The 22,322-nt window shown below is 34.2% G+C and overlaps 1 protein-coding gene across 2 annotated transcripts; it reads left to right on the top strand.

Moving 5' to 3' along the window:
• Positions 1-2,151: 2,151 nt before the first annotated feature.
• Positions 2,152-21,769, top strand: RNL (RNAligase). Of its 2 annotated transcripts, XM_007015417.3 has the most exons (27): positions 2,152-2,475; positions 2,566-2,901; positions 2,992-3,042; positions 3,471-3,553; positions 4,190-4,289; positions 4,954-5,032; positions 5,396-5,519; positions 6,175-6,281; positions 7,205-7,333; positions 7,885-7,949; positions 8,090-8,242; positions 8,625-8,785; positions 8,910-8,941; positions 12,815-12,990; positions 13,553-13,632; positions 13,977-14,042; positions 14,139-14,428; positions 16,112-16,219; positions 17,353-17,450; positions 17,760-17,820; positions 18,798-18,874; positions 18,975-19,046; positions 19,122-19,198; positions 19,752-19,832; positions 20,300-20,402; positions 20,688-20,843; positions 20,924-21,769. In XM_007015417.3, the coding sequence occupies exons 1-27, from the start codon at positions 2,329-2,331 to the stop codon at positions 21,314-21,316; spliced, it is 3,405 nt and encodes a 1,134-aa protein (XP_007015479.3). In that variant the 5' UTR covers positions 2,152-2,328; the 3' UTR covers positions 21,317-21,769. The 2 variants fall into 2 exon arrangements, with proteins under 2 accessions (XP_007015479.3, XP_017982896.2); XM_018127407.2 differs by lacking the exons at positions 2,152-2,475; positions 2,566-2,901; positions 2,992-3,042 and having other exon boundaries at positions 3,471-3,561.
• The last annotated feature ends 553 nt before the right edge of the window (positions 21,770-22,322 follow it).

Here is a 22,322-nt window from a genome sequence, read left to right as displayed (position 1 = left end):
TTACAAGAGTCTTATTCTAGTATAATTAGAATTAAAATATCTTAGTATAACTAGAATTCAAGATTATTACAACAAATCTCCTCTATTGACTTGAATTCATCAAGCTCTACTTCACAAACCAATTTTTATCATCACCACCATTGCCCTAAAGGCTTCAAGCACAGCAAACACTAATCAAGTCCTAGCAATGCTTGAACTTTATTTAAAAACTAACTTAGTCAACATATTTGTGGAATTTTCAATTGCAATTACTTTTTTCACTACAATCTCATCTCTACAAACAATCTCTTGAATAAAATTAAACTTGACTTGGATGTGATAAGTTTACTCATAAAACATCTAATTTTTAGTCAAATGTATGTCACTTTGATTATCGCAAAATACAAGTGTCTGTACTTGTCCAAAATCAATATCACTAACCAAGTCTCGAAGCTATTAAGCCTCCTCCACTGCCTCAGGCATAATCGTACATTCAAGTTCAGTTATTGACAAAGTAATTATAGATTGAAGAAATGTTTTCCAACTAATTGAAAATCTTAAAAGAGTGCATACATACTCCATTTGAGATCGTTTATAATCTAAGTTACTAACAAAATTTGAATTGAAGAAGTCAAGCATATTGCAACTAGTGCCTGCACCTATTTCATACGTTAAGCCAATATCAATGCTCTTTCGATGTTGAAGTATTCACTTCATAGCTTGCCAATGTCTTTTTCCCAATTTGCCTATGAATCTATTGACCACACTGACAGCATGCGAGGCATATGGTCTACTACACACCATAGCATACCGTTGTGGTGATAAATCAGTTACAAGTTTTAAGTGTAGCCTTAATGAAGTAGTCACAAACTTGATATCTTGCATCCTAAAATGTTCTTGAATATGCTTTTTTTAGGACAAATATAACCTAGACACACACCTATTTTAAATTTTTTTGTAAAATTTAAGTCTTTCATCTCATACTCATCACTGAGTTACTTTTTATTACATTAATACTTGTTATATTTTTGGTAGCAATAAGCATGTTATCTACATACAACAACAAATAGATAAACGGATCACCAAGAAGCTTCCTATGGTAGGCACAACTATCATATACACTCCTAATATACTCATATGCTTCCATGAACATATCAAATGTTTTATATCATTGTCTAAGAGACTGCTTCAAGCCATATAATGACCTTTTAAGTAGACAAATGTAGTCTTCCATATTTGAAACAATGAAATCCTTTAAGTTATTGCATGTAGACCCACTCATTAAGCTCACCATGTGAGAATGTTGTCTAGATACTAAGTTGCTCCAATTTACTGTCAAAGTAAGTCATTATTATAACACTCGAATTGAACTATGCTTCATAATGATAGAGAATACTTTATTATAATTGATAAAAAAATAAACCAGATAACAAGGTTGAATACGAATAACATAATGTTTCCTATAATTTTATTTTATGAATTATTAAAGAGAAAATGAGAATATTAAAGATTTCCTTAGCTATTTGCTTCTACATATTAACACTTTTTTGAAAAAAAAAAACACTTTGCTTCATAACTTAGTTTAAAAACTCAAATAGGCTGCCTGTACGAAGTAAAAATTTTAAAATCTTGAAAGCTAAGCACTTTATTTTTACTTTTACATTATAATGAAAAACATTTTCGTAAGTGTAATAATTTTCTTAAGATAATATTTTAACAAACTTTGGTCAATGCAAATTATGAGCCATTCATCATTCAAGGCCAACCCTCAACTTCGATGGGTCATGGTGGCTTGATCGAGTGGATGAGTCATGCCAAGTCACATAATTCACCTGACTTGACACCTCTATTTCCAAGTTTTAAGCTTTTAAAAAATTTTAATGTAAATAAAAAATTAAAAATTCCGAATAAAAAGAGGTAAGAACTAAATACTAATATTATACGACTATACTTAAAAACTTAATGAGTGTTTTAAAATTAATTAAAATATTATTTTATTAATAATATTTTGTATTAAATAAATATAGTAGTTGATAATTAATATAATAATTTCATTGAAAAAAAATATTTTTTTTAATTTGGTAACCCTTACTAGAATGAGAAAAGTAAAATCTAAAATAAAATGCGTAGAAATGTGGCGTGCCACAAAACGTGGAACGGTTAGCCACGGATCCCCACAGTTAACCCTGTCCTTGCGACACACCAAATCCCCCCTACAACGACGGGTCGCTCCTTCCACGTCTGTTTTCCTGAGCAGAGTCTCTAGAGAGCTTCGTGTAAGCTGAATAGCTTGCGCAGCTACCGCTGATATTTAACAAATAACCATTTCCTTCCTTTCTACAATATTGAATGTCGGCTTCGCGGAGACTTTGCACTCTCTCCCATTCTCTTCCCAATAAATCCACTCCGTTTACTTTCCTCCGCTCTTCTCCTTCCTATTATTTTCCTTTCTCTCGCCCTCTCTCTTTTTCTCGCCTAATCATGCCCAAAAATCAGGTAACATAATTTTTTACTTTATAAATGGAACTTTTACCTTTTTTCTCTGTTTGGCTCAAAATAAATTTTTTTTTGAAACAAAAATTGAAGGAAAAGCCAAAGCCGAAGGCGGTTACGTCTGCTTCCGCATCAGTTGTTGAAGCCGTTGCTAACAAACTCGGCGATTTGATTATCTCCGAAAATAATAACGGCCAAATTTGGAAGCCGACGTCGTATGGAACTGTGAGTGGACCCACCGCCGCCGCTGCCGCCACCGCCACAGCCACGGCCGTCGATATTCAAACCGAGAAGAGAAGTGTTGATTTGAGTAAAATTTTGAAGCCTAATTTGTTAGATAATTTCAGTGTTGATAATTCGACTTATTCACTTGCACAAATCAGAGCTACTTTTTATCCGAAATTCGAAAATGAAAAGTCTGATCAAGAGGTAACTGTTTGTTTATTTTTTCTTCGTTTTTGAACGATGAGGCAATATTTTTCCTGTTAATTAATTTTCGTTGGCTCTGAATGTGTTTAGATTAGGATACGGATGATCGAGATGGTGTCTAAAGGTTTGGCTACTTTGGAGGTATGGGTTACGCAGCTCTTTACCTTTATTTGGAAAAGGGAGAAGAGTTGTAAAGTTCTTTATTAAGAAGCTTGTGCTTCTTTTTGCTATACTAGTTTTGTACATCATTTTAAAAAGGCAATAGATAGAATAACTTTAAGATTTTGTTTTAGGTTCCTTTTGGTGTTAATTTTGCTATTTACTTTTGCTTCTTCTGAAAGTTACTAAAATGGAAAAGCAAAGAGTAGAAAACAACGAGCAAATTGTTAAAAATGTATATAGAAAATTAAAATTCATACGAATTTGATATTTACAAGAAGTTAGTTTCAAATATTCCGAAAGCCAAAAGCAAGTAGAAAAAGTGACAACCAAATGTAAGCTTGTTTTTTAGTATTTGTGTATGGAAATGTGTATAAATTTTTATACGTATAAATTTGGAACTTCCACAGGTTTCGCTTAAACACTCTGGATCTCTGTTTATGTACGCGGGTAATGAGGGTGGAGCATATGCTAAAAACAGCTTTGGAAATATGTATGCTTGTAAAAATCCTGGATCCTCTTCGCTTTACTATTCTTTTGGTTGGTGGTTCTTCCGTTGTTTCTAATTGGATGATTCGAACTCTGACTTATTCTATGTTTCAATTAAACCTGTCAGTGTGGTATATGTGATGTGTGTGACTTATAATTACTTTGTTCTTTTTAATCAGTGTTTACTTGTGTTGTAGTGTAAAATTGAGCATTAGATGTGTAATGTATCAGCAAAAAAGAGAAATTAATAGTTGTGTTATAGATTACAGATTTATAGGCAGATCCCCTTTCGTGAAGTATAGCTTATTACAAAATATAAAAATTGTATAACATAAGAGAATGCAGTGAAATATAAAAATATAAAAATTGTACAAAATGAGGACACATCAATGAGATGTGCCTTTTTAGGTGCCTATTTCCTTTCAAAAAAGCATGCCTAGTTGCCAAAGCTGTGTGCCTTGGTAAGGCAACTGAACGTGGGGGGCGGGGGGGGCAATGCCCAAAAGCACCTGACATTAGAACTGGGCATGCCAAGTTACTTGTCTTGACTGCACTGTATATATTCTTTCTCTTTTCTCCTTTCGGGTTTCTGCTGTTTTTCCTTTGCTGTAACTCATGGGATTTAACATTTTTGCTGTAGTTACACTGCTGTTGGTGTTTTTGTTCTTGGGAGGATGTTTCGTGAGGCATGGGGGACTAAAGCTGGAGAGAAGCAAGCACAATTCAATGATTTTATTGAGGTAGCATTCTAATTACAATTGCGGATGAACATAAAGTGTAAAAGAAATCCACCAAAATGAACATTATATGAATTTATAGCATTCTAGCCAATTAGAGTTTGCTTGATCTCTTTCTATCTCTTGCCATGCTATTTCATCTTTTCACATCCATATGTAGAAATATTGCTAATAATACTGGGACTCAATGCCATGGTGATGATTTAATTTAAAAGACTCATGAAAGGAGAATTATGATTAATTAGATGTTGGACGGGCAGAATGTACCTCTAACTTGTGTTTTACTTGTATACCTTTTGCTTTGGGGTTGGTTCTCAAACAAGGACTCGTTTCACAGTGAATTAAACCATGAAAAATCAATTACATACGGCAGGATATATGGTAAAATGCTGTGCGAGTGCAATTGATGCTTGCCTCCATTTCCTATTAACTTGCTTTTCTCTCTTTGATATAATTTTTCCTCCCTTAAAAGGATTCAATTGTTAATATTCAATGAGCCACATTTTTTTATTCCTTGGCCTTAGAGGCAGGAGACCAGCCTCTTTTGGCTGCCTAGTTTATCTCTATTATTCTAGGTCTATATTCTTTCTGCATCAATTACAATTGCTATTGAAATTTCTTTTGCCTTCTTAATAGACAGTTTTATGATCTTTAATCTTTCTTTCAGCATAATCATATGTCCATATCAATGGAGTTGGTAACTGCTGTTCTGGGAGATCATGGACAGCGCCCTCGAGAAGACTACGGTTAAGTGTTTTTTTTTTTTTTTTTCACTTTCTTCTTATTGCTTTGAAATGTTTGACTAGCTGTCAATCTAATTTTGTTGATGATCAACAAAATTATTTTAAACATATAGCAAGAAAAAATGATCTAATTTTTCTTATTAATATGTAGAGTCTCGTTTAGTGCTGTTAGAAATTTTCTGAGATAGGGGTAGTTTTTTCAGCTTAGTTAATGAAATGTCAGTGCAAATGCTGGTTTTTGTTCCATTTTTAAAATGAAAATTATTTATAGTACTGTCTATGATGAAACTATCCATATTAATTTGCACCATTATTTAATATTGTTTGTCCTACATTCCGTAATACTTATTTTCTTGCTTCCTTCAGCGGTAGTAACAGCTGTCACTGAATTGGGCAACAGAAAGCCAAAGTTCTACTCAACTCCTGAAGTAATTGCTTTTTGTCGTAAATGGCGTCTACCAACAAATCACATATGGTTGTTCTCAACAAGGTGATGATCTAGGATTTGTATAGTTATCACAATTCAAAAATTGGTTTGATTAATTATCTTTACATCTACACATCCTTAAAATAATTATGTTTATGGGGTTCTTTATAGTGATAACATGGAGAATCAGATATTTTTGCTGGTATTTAAGGTCTACTGTGCTCATGTGATTGCCTGCTTCTTGTTTATATCAACAAGATAAAGCAGAAATTTTGAATTGATATTAAATTTTGAAATTCACATGGCTTTCTTTTTCATGAGTTTGTTGATAAGTAAGTTTTTACCCAAAATTTGTATTCATTAGACTTAGCACAAATTCTTATTTGTGCCTTATTATATGTCGTTTCTTTCCTTGTTTCCTCTCACAAACTTGGTTGACTTGAAAGTTTAGAGTTTCTTAACATAGCTTATCTTAAAATTGTGCAATTATTTGTGGTTACTGGTTAGTTTGTGGCATTAGTAGCTATTTTTCATCCTTCAGCATCATCTTTTCTTTCTTATTAGTACTGCGATTTCTCTTTCAACAAATGCATTTTTGCTAATTCTTTAAACATAATTTTTTGAGTGTGGCATCCACTATTTTGTAAGTTCTTCTCTTAGATGCATATAGATTATGAAACTACAAGAAAAGCGTCTGATTGATCTTCTATAACTGTAGGAAGTCAGTGACATCATTTTTTGCTGCTTATGATGCTCTATGTGAAGAAGGAACAGCGACTTCTGTATGTAGGGCTCTCGATGAAGTTGCAGATATATCTGTACCTGGTAAAGTTTTTCACTCAAGTATCTTTCAGTTAGCTGGTCAGTTGCTTCTGCTTTTCAAACAAAGTGCCATTTGTATTGGAAGTATTGCTAGTACCAAACTGTAGGCCAAGTCTAGCTATTACCAATCAGAAGGAGTTCTTGAAATGAACAAGTAGGATGAAAGAATAGACAGTATTTAAAATGCTATGTCCAATCAAAAGGTCAATTGTAAAAAGTGCATGAAAAGCATGCCTCACTTAAGTGTCCCTTTAATTTCTTTTGTTAGCTATGGGTGAGTATTTTGTGATGACTTTTGCTTAATTATGATAACACTTGACCTTTGAACCACCTTAAGCAATTTAATGAGGCAAATCTTTTAATGTTTATTAGAAGATCATATACTTAAAGCTCTTTAGACATGATACATTGAACTTTCTTTGTTATAGATAGAAATTAATTTTCAAAATTAGTGCCTTACTTCATTGAGGTGAACACTTTTGTTGTGCCTTGTGCCTTGGACAATACAGGGTCCTATTGCCTAGGGATGTGCATTATACCTTTGACAAAACTGGATGGTAATTTGGAAATGTATGTCCTCAAATGGTTTGGGAGAGGAGTGTACTTTCCATGTCATTATAATCACCTCTAATGCATGCTAGTCTCACTATTTTTTACACCTATTAAACAACATTTTCGTCACAGATGCATAAGCTGCATTTCCAAGTCACTGATTCCAGCTTAAATTGTGCATTTGCTTCTGTGGCCAACACTATCATGAAGTGACTGCTTGGAAGCAATTGTTTGCAAATTTTCATTTTGCATCCTCAACATTTAGGGTCAGTGTTATTGGATTCAAGTGGTGCTGTATTATTCTCTGGTAAATTTAAAGGAATTTATCGTGATGTATCTGAGCAGCGTTTAATCAACATGTTACCAACACGCAGGTTCAAAAGATCATATAAAGGTGCAGGGAGAAATCTTAGAGGGTCTTGTAGCTCGTATTGTAAGTCATGAGAGCTCAAAACATATGGAGGAGGTCTTGAAAGATCACCCTCCTCCGCCTGCCGATGGAGGTATGAGGCTGTATCTTCTCATTCATTTTGTTTATATTCTTGGTTATGAAGTAACTTTCTTGTGAAGACATATCTGTCTTTCATCCTTTTTTCTTTTCTTGCATATATTTCTTTTTTTTTTTTCTAATACATTTATATACTTTTAACACACTCCTAAGAGAACCGGCATGTTGTTTTGTAGTTAGAAGCCGAGTGAACTATCTAAAATGCCCAGGACCGCTATTATGATTCAACCAGATAGTATAATTCCTATGTCAAAAGTGCAAGCACCCTTACCTATGCCTAGGGAATCAGAAATCAACTCTCCTGAGTCATCAGAGGGGCTATTCCTTCATTTTTTTGACTCTTGAGCTTCAAGCAAAAGTTGCGTGCTATTATTCTTAACTATGGTGCATGCACTGCATTTCTTTTTCCCATTTTAATTCTTTGCATGATTTTTGCTTAAGAACATACTTTAAAATTAATATGTTGGCTGTTAAAAGACGTGTATCTCTTGAGTCAAAACTAATTAATTCTCTTTTTAAATTATGTAATTTCCTTGCCTACTTCAGCTGGCATAGATTTGGGACCAAGTCTAAGGGAAATTTGTGCTGCGAATAGGTCAGATGAAAAACAGGTGACTTGGAATTTCTTTGAATATGAAATACTGTACTTTGTCTTCTGGTTATTTGTGACACATTTGATTAAGAAATTATATCACTTGGGATACTTTTTTATCTGTGAATCTTTTTGTTTTTCTTGAATCTACCACTGCAGCAAATAAAGGCACTCCTTCAAAATGTTGGTTCTTCTTTCTGCCCTGATCATTCAGACTGGTATGATGATGCGCATTCAAGAAATGCAGATAGATCTGTTCTTTCAAAATTTTTGCAAGCTCATCCTGCTGATTATACAACCACTAAGTTGCAGGTTAGGCTACTCCACATTCTCATTTTTCTTCCACCTTCACAGCTTGTTCATATCCAAGCAGCCTGAAACTGAACCTGAATAACCACAAACCGGATAGCATGAAATTTGCTATCAAGCTCCAACATGTAGTGACTTGACCCAAAAGTCAACAGCCCAAAACTTGAAATGGCCCAAACTGAGCAACCTGAGCTAAAGTGACCCACATGTATATTCTCCTTCATTACTTTTTTAACCTCTTACCCAAAAGCCAATAAAGCTTCCTTCATTGATTGAACTGATTAAATTTTGGTTTCTAAATTTTTGTGATCTCTTCAGTTGTTACATGGATATTTCCGTTATAGTTTACACTTGAAATAATAATTTGATTTCTTTACTAAACCAGGAAATGATTCGTCTGATGAGAGAAAAACGTTTCCCAGCTGCGTTCAAATGTTATCATAACTTCCACAAAGCTGAATCTGTTTCAAGTGACAACCTTTTCTATAAAATGGTCATTCATGTCCATAGTGACTCAGGATTTCGGCGTTATCAAAAGGAGATGAGGTATTTCTTAAACTTACTCTATAATTTTTTTAGTTACAGCCATTTTTTTTTGTTCATTTGTACGGAAGCTTATTAATTATTTTCTGCATTGTCTTATTGCACAAAAAAATTTGGAATGCTTCAGGCAAAAGCCAGGATTATGGCCTCTTTATCGAGGTAAAAATATTTCATTCGCATACTTGGACTGTGTTTGAATGTTGAACTTAACAGTTCTTGATGAGTGTTAATTTTTTGTTAAGGACATTTTTCAATTAGTTAAGGTCTAATATACACTTAAAGGACATAGTTTCAAATTAGTGATCCAGACAAGTATAAGAGTTGTGTTCTTATTTTGCTCATTAACCTACAAATTTGCAGAATATAGAAAAGTGTTTCACGTTCAAGTCTCTAGGAACATGTTTGTGAGAATCTGGTGCTTCAAAATTTGTGGATTATTTTATTGTGATAAATAAACCATTTTGCTAAATCTTGCCTGTGTGCTTCATGAATTCCTTTCCTTCTGTTACTAATCTATGTTCATACTTCTTGCAAGATGCTTAGAAATCAAATAATTACAACGTCAGCTCATGTGATTTGTATGATACCTTTTTTTCTTTTTTTAAAAATTGATTTGTATGATTCCTAAACGTTAAATCAGCAGCAGGTCATTGTGACTCACGGAAAACTCAAAAATAAAATAGTTTCTGTGCATATATAGGTGTGAAAAATTTCTTGAACTTAAATTATGTTAGTGTTTGATTTGCTTAAGCTCCCTATACATGACTAGATAGAGTAATGCTTTCTCACAATATCCTAGTTGACAGATAAAACTAATTAAAGGTGGGTGGAAGTTAATACCTTTATGGAAGGAAACATGCAAACAGCAATATTTTGTGAGGAAAAACAATTTGCTGGGTACAGTTTGCATGATGAAGGTTAGAATTCATTAAGAGAGGATTGCTTCTAGTAGATATTGATAAGAGTTTCAACAATCTTATTATCAGAAGAACTATTATGTTGAGAAAGCAAAATAATATTATGCAGTTGATGCAACCATAAGACGAAAAATCAATAAAGCAGCTGAGATCTTTTCATCTCAAATTGTTTGATGGTACCTGAAGTAGATTGTTGGTAATACCTAGGGTTGAATATGCTTGATTTTGCTGTAAACCTTGTTGTCATTAGTCCTTTCTGGAATTTCATAATAGAAAAAACTAAGATGATGTACTTGTTTACCATGGGAATCTTAGATTCCCTCCTCTGTACTAAAATTGCTTTAGCTTAGTTAATGTTAGCTTTCAATGGTGAAAGTAAGCTTTTCTTTTCGTATATTAGACTAAAGTCAATATCCACAATGTGACTATTCTATTTATAGTAGAATGGAGAATTTGAAAAACACCAAAATAGCCCTAAACCTATATAAGTCATAACAACATATATCAATCTTTAACACTTCTGCTCAAGCTGGAGCATAGATATTGATCATGCCCAGCTTGTTACGAATATAATCAATCCTAACTCGAGAAAGATTCTTAGTAAACAAATTTGCTGACTGCTCTCCCGTGCTCACATAGGAAGTTGATTGAGGAATAATATCATTTGTATCATGTAAGAAGTAAAACACTCAGAGAAATACTCTTTAGCATTATCACTACAAAGGATACGAAAATTAGAGTGAAATTGAGTACGAATTTCTGCACAAAATGCAACAAAGGTGGAAAACAGCTCAGATTTAAATTTCATTAAATATAATCAAATACTTTTGGAAAAATCATCAGCAAATGTAACAAAATACTTAAAACTGTTTTTTGAAGTCATGGGACTAACTCAAAGAGAGACGTAGTCCTTTTATTGACTCTAGACACATATGGCACACGATGGTGCTTGGAAAACTCACAAAACTCACATTTTTAACTAGACACAGATACCAACTCAGGACACATTTGCTTTAACACTGATAGAGTTGGATGACCAAGCTGATGGTGAAGTTGGAAAGGGGAAAGATCATTGGAACAGGCAATTGATGCACCAGCAGAACGAAGAACAACAACAACTTCAATCATTAGATATAGTCCATTGGATTCACTCTCGCTACCAACAATCTTCCAAGTCAAGAGATCCTAAAATAAACAATAACCAGGAAAGAAGGCAACACAACAATGTAAGGCTTTAGTTATTTGGTTAACAAGCATCAAGTTAAATGGAAAATTAGGAAGATGCAAAACTGAAGATAAAGGCAATGGCGAAGTAACAGACACACTACCACTACTTAAGACTTTAGAAGTTGACCCATTTGCAAGAGTGACATTAGTCCAATGATTGGAATGTCTATAAGTGGATAAAATACTCGAATTTGCTGTCATATGGTCAAATGGCACTTGAGTCAATGACCCAATGATGAGAGGAAGAAGAAAGACAAGCTGTGAGATTTCTTAACTAAGGTCGTAGTAGAAGAGGATGAAGGCTGTTGCGACTTTTGGAATTGAGTATACCTAGAAAACTCCTCATCAAATGTAATTATCGTATGGCCTTCAGTGCAGGGTGTAGTGGAGTCGCCACCTTATGATGCTGCATGAGCAAATTTAGAGGGGACAAGATACTGCTGCTGTTGCTATTATTGTTGCCCTTATGGAGGAGACTAATAATGATAATTTTGTTGTCCCTGTAGGAATTTAGAGCACTGATTCCTGAGGTGACCTTGTTCGCGACAATTATAACACACTCTTGGACCTGCATGACCACTTGATCCCTTTCCACCATGGCCCCCTCTAGAATTGCCTCTTCCCCTTATGGATCCTCCTTTATATTCACTGCTAAACCCAGTAGTACCCTGTGAGATAGCAGATCGGTCAGACACATCACTATTAGTAAGAACACTTTCCTTGGTAGCACTCAGTACAATGGTAACCACATCAAACAATGAAGAAACATCCTTTTTAGCCAAGAGCTGAGAATGAATCACTTCATACTCTGAATCTGAACCAAATAGCCAACCAAAGACAAACAGTCTCTCACGTTGTTCTTTCATCTTAGCTGCATCGGTTGCAAGTAGCATGGCAGTGTAGAAATTCTGTAGCACTCTTTTAATCGTAGTAATAATCTATAATTGTCCGTCCATTCTGACTCGGATGACTAACCTCCTGTGATTTGTACCTGAAAAACACACATGCGATAACTCCCATAACTCTTTAACTGTCGTAGTATGTTGCATTGAAATAACCATCTTTCTATCAATACAATTAACAATTTGAGAAAACAATCTTCCATCATCTATCATCCATACCTTGGCAGCATCTTCTTCATCTCGACAGTGTTTAGTAAGATGTGCTTCCTTCCCAAGTCCTCTTACATTAACCTTCATTAGAAACTTCCATTTTACTAAAGTAGAACCATCTCTAGCTAGCATAACATCAACTATTTTGTGATGTGAGGACACAACCTCCACACTCTTACTACCTTACAACGCCATCTCATTGACCTTTAAACACCGCTATTAAAACAATCAACTAACACAATGCAATACTTAATAGCAACGGATTAAAGACGACACTAGCAACCTAACAAAAACAAATCAACTAACATATCAAAACCAACCAACCTTATATTCAACTAACAAGGTTTACTATTCTCAATAGAACCCGATCCGCATGGTTACAACAATTCGACGAGTACCTTCTTTTTTTTAGGGTTTTGGATAGGTAGGCTCTGATAGAATAGAGAATATGAAAAAGACTAAAACAGCCCTAAACCTACATAACTCATGACAATATATATTAGTCTTTAATGAAAGCCAAAAAATTTCAGAAAAATGACTGTTTGCATTTTGGAAAAGGGATGAAAGTCCAGAAAAAATTTAAGCTATTTAAATAAGGGGTTAAGGTCAAAAACATACCAAATGACTGAATTGACATGTATTTTCATGTAAAATCTGTTTTGTGTGTGATAATATTATTTTCCATTTTTTTCTCTTTTCTTTAAAAGCATTGAAGAAACATACTTGCTTGTGTTGCAAAAAGTTAGTTATTCTCATGCTCTTTGTTTTTTACTCAGGTTTTTTTCTTGATATTAATTTGTTCAAGGCAAACAAGGAAAGAGCTGCTGAAATTGCGAAAAGCAACAATGATCTAGTAGGAAATGTAAATAATGACAGTAATATATCCACAAGAGATGGTTTAGCTGATGATGATGCAAATCTAATGATTAAACTGAAGTTCCTTACATATAAGGTATACTTACTTCTACAACTTTCTTGATGCGAAGGAGGCACTTATGTTTAATTTGTCTGTGAGATTGGATTTGATGATTTGGCCATCTTTGTAATGTTTATAGAAAGTGGGTAATTGTCCTTGCTTAGATTTTCGGTTTGAAGATTTGTTGTTGGCATCAAAATGATAACTACAAGGCTAAGAGAATTCCGTTACATGAATCAATATAGCCCTTCCTTTTTATCATTATAATTCATACATGGCATTTAGCATTTTGAGCATCACATTAAGGAAGTATTCTTCTCTGTTGTACCTCTGCTGTTTGTTTTTTCTTTTTTCTACAAAATGGTAATTTTATGTGATAGTTATCAGAACAAGGTGTGTTGTGTAAATATACAAATATTTTTTCTTTAGTGAGTATTATTGGCCATTATTTATTGAGCAGACAAATTGCCAGAGGATGAACATTCATTTCCTATTTTCTTATAATTCTGCTTCTTGTATGGTTCCCAAATAGTAATTTTCATGTGATAGTCCTTTGGAATCTGATTCTCATCATGCTTTGCCCTTTTCCTCCCGCCAGTTGAGAACATTTCTGATCCGCAATGGGTTGTCAATCCTTTTCAAGGATGGGCCAGCTGCTTACAAGGCTTACTACCTGAGGTGAGGTTTGAAAGGAAGGTGTAAGATGAGACTTCACTATTTGGTGAATTATAATAAGGAGCAAAAAATTGCGAGGCTTCGGTACTTGGTTGTTAGATAGTAATTATGGTCAGATGTTGGTCATCTCTCTGTCTCTCTCTCATATTATATATTACGTTTTTTCCCTTTCTAATATCTTACACTTTATCACATATTCTTTTTACTGTGGTGATATATGATTGGCCACAAAGTTTGTACTATCATGATGTTTGCATTTTCAAATTCTTAAATAAATCAATAAAATTTGAATAATAGACTTCAATTCAGCCCATTTACAAAAAATTTTGTTTCTTTCTGGTATTTAGGCAAATGAAGATTTGGGGCACTTCAGCAGGGAAGCGGGGAGAGCTCAGCAAGATGCTCGATGAATGGTAATGATGAAATTTTAATTCTATACACTTGGGACATGAATTTCATTCTCTCTTTGTTCTCTTGGGCTTTTATTTATTTTTCTGCTTTAACTTCAGGGCTGTGTACATTCGAAGGAAGTGTGGAAACAAACAATTATCATCAGCAATATACCTTTCGGAAGCGGAGTCATTTCTTGAACAGTATGCAAAACGCAGTCCAGAGAATCAGGCTCTAATTGGATCTGCTGGGAACTTGGTACGAACCGAAGATTTCTTGGCAATTGTTGAAGGAGGCAGAGACGAAGAAGGTGATCTCGCGACAGAGAAGGAGGCAGCAGCAGCAAGTCTTTGCCCCTCAGTCAAGGACACTATTCAGAAAGCTGACAGTTTGATTGTTTTTTTCCCTGGTAATTTTAATTTGCCATTTGGCTGAAGCCCCATTATTCTTTCTTGTTGAGAAGTTTTTTACTGTTATCTGGCGAATTAACTTACACTGAAGGTCACTGAAATATTCCCTGGTGGCTGTTGCAAAATGTTAAGATCTGATTTTATAATATACTCTTTTTTTGTTGCTAAAAGATAGGATCTTTGGCTCTTGAAGGCAAAAGGGTGTCTGATGATAGATCTAGGCTCCTTGAATTTCTTAACAGCAGCCAAAAGTGCATTTGTGGAAGCACTTACTGGCCATGGAATGCATAGGAATTTGTTAGAAAAAATACATTAGAATTGTCTTTTGAACCCTTCAGTCCTTTTAGTTAACACTTAAAGCAAATTTTTTGCAAAAGTTTTTCTTTTTCCTGCAGTTGTATACACATCGTGTGGTCAAAAACTATTAAAATTGTTTATCCAACATCTGAAACATATTAAGAAGAAAAACTTATTAACACACCAACTTTCATCCTTTTGTTATCAGAATTCATGTTTAATATGTAAAACATTCGTTATGCATTTTCTTGCATTTATGATGTAAATATTACTACCTAAGTTTAAAAAGTATGATCTTGAAAATTGCAATATGGTGTGATAATGCATAATACAAATGTATAAAAACTTTCCTCCCTAGTTTCCTACTCGGTTTTTTAACCATAAAAATAAGTCTCTTTAACAAATATATGCTATTATTTAACAGGAGCCTCCTTGACCATAAGTACATAGATTGAGTAGTTGCTGGTAGGGAATAGGTGGGTAAATATGTGGATGGTTTAGTTCTTGTGTTCAATACCGTGTATTTGCTTCTGAATTTTTACAGAAAAAAAAAAAACTGAAAATAAGTGAGAAGAAACTGCTTATAAGCTATCTTCAATGATCATATGCATTTTAATTCTCATAACCAGTACTATTCAATTCTCACATTATGTCTAGTTTGAATCACAATCCAAATAATAATATCTTAAAATTAGTATTAGGAAGAATCAGCCTTTGTGTTGTGCATTATGGTTTTGTTGCATTCAGCCCAAAAGTATGATGCCAACTGGGCTCTAATACTCAATAAAACTTCTATTATGTTGGAGTAATGAGTCAATATTTACCTGAAGCACTTTTCCTTGGACATTTCCTCTTGGTTTCTGAAAAGGTTATCTTCTTTCTGACCAAGCTTATTGATTTGCCACAAGTTGGTACCTTAAGCTATCTAAGTTGCAGCTTGGACTTAATTGACAGTATAGTGGTATAATTTTGGGTCATCAAATTTGGCGACCGCTAGATGCCTAGAACGTAAAGAATCAGGACCAAACTGTGGTCATTTCAATTTAATTTTCTAAATCAAATAACTTGGTTCTGAATTATTTGTGTGGTAGCTGGCTGTTTCCATAATAAAAGTAGTGTCAGCCAAAGTTTACCTTGTCCAATATGTATTCCATTTTATATATGGCTGATGGAGAGTTTGCCTGATATTACTTTCCAAATATTTTGCAGTGTATTTTTTGCTTATGTTAATCAACATGTTTCAATTGTAGCTCACTTAAAAGTAATATTGCATTTTCTCATGTATGATTCAAGAATGCTATTGTATTGTTCTTTTCTCTATTTACATTATGTGTAATGTTCATCTTAATTTCTGTGCATTGACCTCAATACAATTGCGTTTTCAGGAATACCTGGTTGTGCTAAGTCTGCACTTTGCAGAGAACTATTAACTGCCCCAGGAGGACTTGGAGATGATCTGTCAGTTCAGAGTTTGATGGGTGACCTTATCAAAGGTACATGATAAATGTGAAATTGATCTAATATGCTTTCTGAAACCATTTGGTGATTTTAAAACTTTGCTCCATATGTAATAATGATCTTCTTACTCGAAATGTCTCTTTTTTTTTAATGAAAGATACTTGCAATGTCTCTTGATCATAATTAAAAGCTTCTCTATGTTCAATGGTTGTATGCATATGTCTATCTAAGCCCTTCATCTCATAATTTTTTTAATATACAAGGTAGAAATGGTTTCACATCCTATTTGTTTGCTGGGGTGTTAACAGCATTAATGATTGGTTGGGATTAGTATATATTATTGGTTAAAATATTTTGCAATTTGTATAAATCTGGTGAAATCTTGTTGCAAAAAGTTATGTAAAATTTAGGTATAATTTTTTGTCACAAAGTTGATATATGCAGGTGAATTTTAACAAAAATGTATCTATTGCATGAAATACATTTTAGACATGACAAACAAATACAGTTTCGTTGTACCTTTAGATTATGGCTTGTAGAACTTACCTTGGTTGGACCAAAATTAGGAATGCTATTCATGTGTGTGTATGTGTGATTTCATGCAGAATAAGTTTTTTAATATTTATCAGCCTCCATTTAAACTTAATTATATAACATAGTGCAACAAGCACTCCATAACTTTTTGTGTGATCAATTTCCACCAATCAAACTTTTGAATGTACTAGTCTATTGGGATCATAAATGCCAAGTTTGAAATCAATTGAATAACATTATCTCTTTTTTATTGAAAGGCAATAACATTATCTCTTTAATTTGTGTTTATCAATGATTGCATATAATGCCAAATTTAATTATGACTGGTATAAAAGTTGACAATGCTGGTATTTTTTATTGTTTGTGTATGTGTGTGATATATCAGACACTGCTTGGTGAAAAACTAATATTTTGCTTTTGCCATTTCTGACAAGTTACATTGGCACATCAAAAGGAAGGGTTACTTTACTTTGAGACTTGAATAATTTGATAGGTGTGTTTATGTACAAAATTACAATTACAAGCAATAGGATTGAGCACCAAAGTACATGGATTAGATAATTCGTATATATGGTTTGTTAATAGTTACTTGATGTAATTGAGGTTTTACTTATTTGTATTGTGTTATAAACAGGAAGATATTGGCCAAAAGTTGCTGATGAGCTCAGGAGAAAACCTAATTCTATAATTCTTGCGGATAAGAATGCACCAAATGAAGAAGTTTGGAGACAGGTAACTCTCTCATTGTTTGACATGTGCGGTACACTGCTTCAATGAAGTTAACAAAAGATAAATCCGAAGGGATTTGACTGATAATAGCTGTTTAATTACTATATACTGAACTTTTGAAAGCTGAACTACAAAATTAACTCTATACTCAAATGATGGTATATTTTGATTCTTCTGTTAATAATTACAAGGTTTTTGTGGTGGAAGGTGAGACATATTGCTGAAAGATTAGCTCTCTTTTCCCCTTTACTGTTCATATGGTTTTTTGGCATTCTAGGAAAATTCATTTGATGGTCCCCTTTGTATCTGCAGATTGAAAACATGTGCCGTAGCACCAGAGCTTCAGCTGTTCCAGTGATACCTGATTCTGAAGGTTGTATCTTATTCCAACAGAAAGTTGTTAATTTTTTGGGTTTTAAAGTGTTATTGTTGACAAAATGCTAAAGTGTGCTTTGGATGCATTTCATAGTTTGTTTGCTAGTCTGATATACTTTGTCTGCATGATGATTATCTTAAATTTATCCCTTGCTATTCCAGATCTGTCTTTGAATATGGAGTGCATACAGATAAACTAGTCTGTTTTTTTCTTGGGCCTAGGTGGCGTTCAAGTGGGTTAGAATTGATCATTTCAACTTTCAAGTTGTTTTGGGTTGATTGGGCCTTGGGTTATTCAAGCATATTAGTAGTTTCGGTGTCCAAAAAGAATAATAAATAAAATAGATAGTTTCAGTGTTGGTTGTTTAAAGTCTCAAAATTTTTAGAGTGGGATCATTTTTGCTACTTTTAGCTTTTATGTTCATTGTTTTTTGAGTTTAAGGTGTATTTTGGTTTGAGCTGGGTTTATTCCCCCCTCCCAAAAAAATATATGTATATACACGAGTTTGACTTAATATCCTTATTTTTTTTATTTATAAAACAGATAGTTATTGCCTAATTGACATGCTAGATAAATTAAGTACACAAATATTTATGTAGGACTATTAAATGAAGGTTTTAGAAGATTATTGTATTAAACCATTTGGATTGATTAAAAAAATTAAAAAAATGTAAAAGCTTTTGTGTCTCCTATTTCAGTATTGGCATCGAAGTTTGTTTTCATGATTTTAGTTTAAATATTGGACAACTTTCAGAAATGCAAGTCATATTCAACACTGGTGACAAGTTGGCTATTACCTGTTTGATGATTTTGTTGGGCTGTCAGATACATATAGCTTACTCACACCAAGATTGTGCTGTGTTTACACATATGGAGGAGAATTAGGAGTCTAAGTAATATAGAATTGATGACCTTGCATATAGGTTATTCATCTATCATCTCAGCCTCAGTTGAATTCCTCTGTCAACATGCAGGGACTGACTCAAATCCATTTTCTCTTGATGCATTGGGTGTTTTCATGTTTCGTGTGCTTCAACGAGTCAACCACCCGGTATTCAATTGCCTTTCTCTTAATACTTGTAGGTATGTGAAAAATCACACTCCCAATTGTTACCATCTAGCTAACACTTCCTCAATTTTATAAATTCTAGGGTAATCTTGACAAGGCATCTCAAAATGCTGGCTATGTGCTGCTAATGTTTTATCACCTTTATGAGGGAAAGGTACATTATGCTGTACCAAGTATAGTGTTTACTCTCTTTCACTCAGCATTTTCTAACACCTGGTCATATATTTAGAGTCGTGAATACTTTGAGGATGAACTGGTTGAACGTTTCGGCTCTCTTGTCAAGATGCCATTGCTGAAACCTGACAGGTGAGAATGTTGCCCCCTAAATTAGTTGGCTATTTTAATGTATTTCATTCTACTAGATGAAGGAACCATAAAAAAGATTAGGGAGAATAGAAATAGAGTGAATATGAGGAACCCTGCATAAAGTTTCAAGAGAAACCAGGAAAAAGTAGTTTTTTTAAATAATAATAATAATAATCAAGAGAACTGGAACAGAGGAAAGTAAAAGGTGCTAGTAAGCTGCCCCTTCAACAACAAAGAAGGAAAAAGAAAATAAAAGGTGGTCCAAAAGACATAAGAAAAGTGAACTAGGCACTTGAGCATTGGTGATGATATTGCAATCTCTTTCCGTTATACCTGGGACGGACCAATGATCTGTAAATCTTTGAATTGTTGGATTGTACTATCCTCTAAAGATTGACTTGATAGTGTTTTGTCATCATCCCTCCCTGCCTTAACCCAATATTCAATGAATATTCTCTTATTTTATGAAGAATATGAAACTAAATGCCATTTATTTCAACCTTTTCTCCCCTTTTTATTAGACTTATATTTTGTGTACTTCTTCCATCTGCAGGAGTCCTCTACCTGTTCCATTGAGATTGATTCTGGAAGAGGGAATAAATCTATACAATCTTCACACTAATAGTCATGGAAGGTTGGTCAAAAGTTTAAACAATATATGCACAAAGTAGTCATACATAAATCTTCTTTGTAGAACAGTCTACAACAATGAATTGAAGGAACTAAATGTTATAAACTTTCATTCTTTCTTCTCTTGTTTTTTCTTGTTCTAGCTGATAAATGATTAACTACTTATAAGCTTATTCTAATTCTTGACTTGTATTCTTCGTTGGTAACAATATTTTACATGGGAATTAAGACTAAGCTGTTTTTATCTTGTGAATTTGTTTATTTCAAATAACCATGTGACATAATCTATTGCATTTTTCCCTTCTCTTTTCTCCCAGTCTCCTTCAGAACTTACTAAGTGGTCCCAGCTTTGGTCCTAGTTTTGCCCATTCCATTGTAGGCTTCCCTTTTGGTGGCAGTATTGTCATTACTTGTTACTGCTTTAACTTTGGTGGATATAATTACATCGTTGTTTCTTGTTTTTTCTGTTAGATTGGAGTCAACCAAAGGCTCATATGCACAGGAGTGGGCTAAATGGGAGAAGAAATTAAGGGACACTTTGTTTGCCAATGCTGAGTATTTAAATTCTATTCAGGTCGACATCATTATCATTATCTTCTTCTACTTACTGCATTCTTTTGTCTAATCACATTTTTCCAGCAGTCAACAAGGCACTTATCTGCTTACTGTTTGCAAATGGAAATAGAAATAATTTCAATTGCAAATGAATTCTGCTGTAGTTTCATATTCTCACGTTTTAAATAACAGAAATTGGCCTATATAATTCATTTTGAGTTACCTTTATTAATATGGATTTTGGGGGAATTTACTTATTCCAAATTCCAAACATGCTTTTAATTATTTTTTTGTGTCTTGTCAGGTTCCATTTGAGTTTGCAGTTCAGCAGGTGGTGGAACAACTGAGAAAGATAGCGAAGGGTGAGTACATAGTGCCAGCTGAGAAGAGGAAGCTTGGAACCATTGTTTTTGCTGCTGTCAATTTGCCTGTTTCAGAGATCCAGAGTGTCCTTAACAAAGTGAGCAATATTCTTTGGCCTCAACTTTTTTGAGTTCATTCACTAGAAATTTGAGTAATATATTGTGTTGAATGGAGCAGTTGTCTGGGGAGAACGTCAAGGTCGAAGCTTTCCTCAAGTACAAACATATGGAGGACATCCTTAAGAAGGCTCATGTGACTCTTGCTCATAAGAGAAGTCACGGTGTCATAGCTGTGGCTAGTTATGGCCCCTACCTCCATCGTCAGGTTCCTGTGGAGCTGACTGCTCTTCTCTTCACAGATAAAATCGCTGCACTAGAGGCCCGACTTGGTTCTGTTGATGACGAAAAGATAGTCTCGAAAAACCAGTGGCCCCATGTTACCATATGGAGTGCGGAAGGAGTAGCGCCCAAGGAGGCCAACACGTTACCACAATTGCTTTCAGAAGGGAAGGCAAGTCTTGTTGAAATCGACCCACCCATCACAATTTCAGGCAGACTGGAATTTTATTGAAAACTCCGGTTTTTACCTTATCTTCATTAGATTATCAGGATTGCTCATGAATCGGGTTGGGTTGAATTGGGTGCATGCAAATGGAATAGAGGGCTGAGTTGCAAGCTTCCATCTCATGAGATTTTGAGGGTTCACAATAAAGGGATTGCGTATTGAGGTGGCACATTTTGGTTAAAATTGAATTCGGGCTTCCAAGAAATACTAGTGTACGTAAAGAGTAGAAACAGAAATTTGTTAAATTTCATGGAGTACTTAATTTGGGCGAAGGAAGAAATTGTGGGACAGTTTACCGTCTGCTGCCCTAAACGCCTTAATTCACAAGAATAAATATATTTGTTTATATTTTCTAAAATTGTTAAAAGGGTGCTGTTGGACATAAGAAGAATTATTTTCTTTGTTGTAAATGTAATGCACGTCACGTCTATCATGGGTGCAGTATTATTTTTCCTTTTAGTGTACGTTGTCCATATTGTTCCTATTATGACTCATTCATTATATATGCTAATCAAGTAATAATCATACGAGTTATGATTACAAAGATAATCATCAGGCCATATTAAATGCGAATTCAAAGATCTGTTACAATTAATTTTATGGATACAATGGGGCATCACTGTGACTTATAATCTTACTACTTGCGGTTACTGAAAGATGAAGGCTTAGACAACTCCTTGGACTGTTTTCTTTTGGCAGAGTGCTGAACATTAAATCAAAACAAAGTCAAGCAATTTGTTTTTTGGCTGATAAGTTTGCCTGTTTTGTGTTTTTTGAGCTGGTGGTCTTTAAGTCAGTGTAGTATCTTGCGGGACTGTTGAGGTTTTGGTTCAAAGCCTGTCATGGGTTTCACAGCGGGTGTGGGCCATATGTTGCCTTTTCGCAGCAGGTTGGCATTTCATCAGTCAACACGTATCCAGACTTGTTACTGCATGATTTGAGTTTTTAAGTTAGATTTGGATCAGGTTGTCGTTTACCTGATCACGTTTTTTGACATCGATTTTAGAATGTG

This window comes from Theobroma cacao, chromosome 9 (assembly GCF_053813885.1).
Source record: "Theobroma cacao isolate CCN51 chromosome 9, ASM5381388v1, whole genome shotgun sequence".
In the NCBI taxonomy this organism is placed as follows: domain Eukaryota; kingdom Viridiplantae; phylum Streptophyta; class Magnoliopsida; order Malvales; family Malvaceae; genus Theobroma; species Theobroma cacao.
This window is presented reverse-complemented; position numbering and strand designations above follow the sequence as displayed.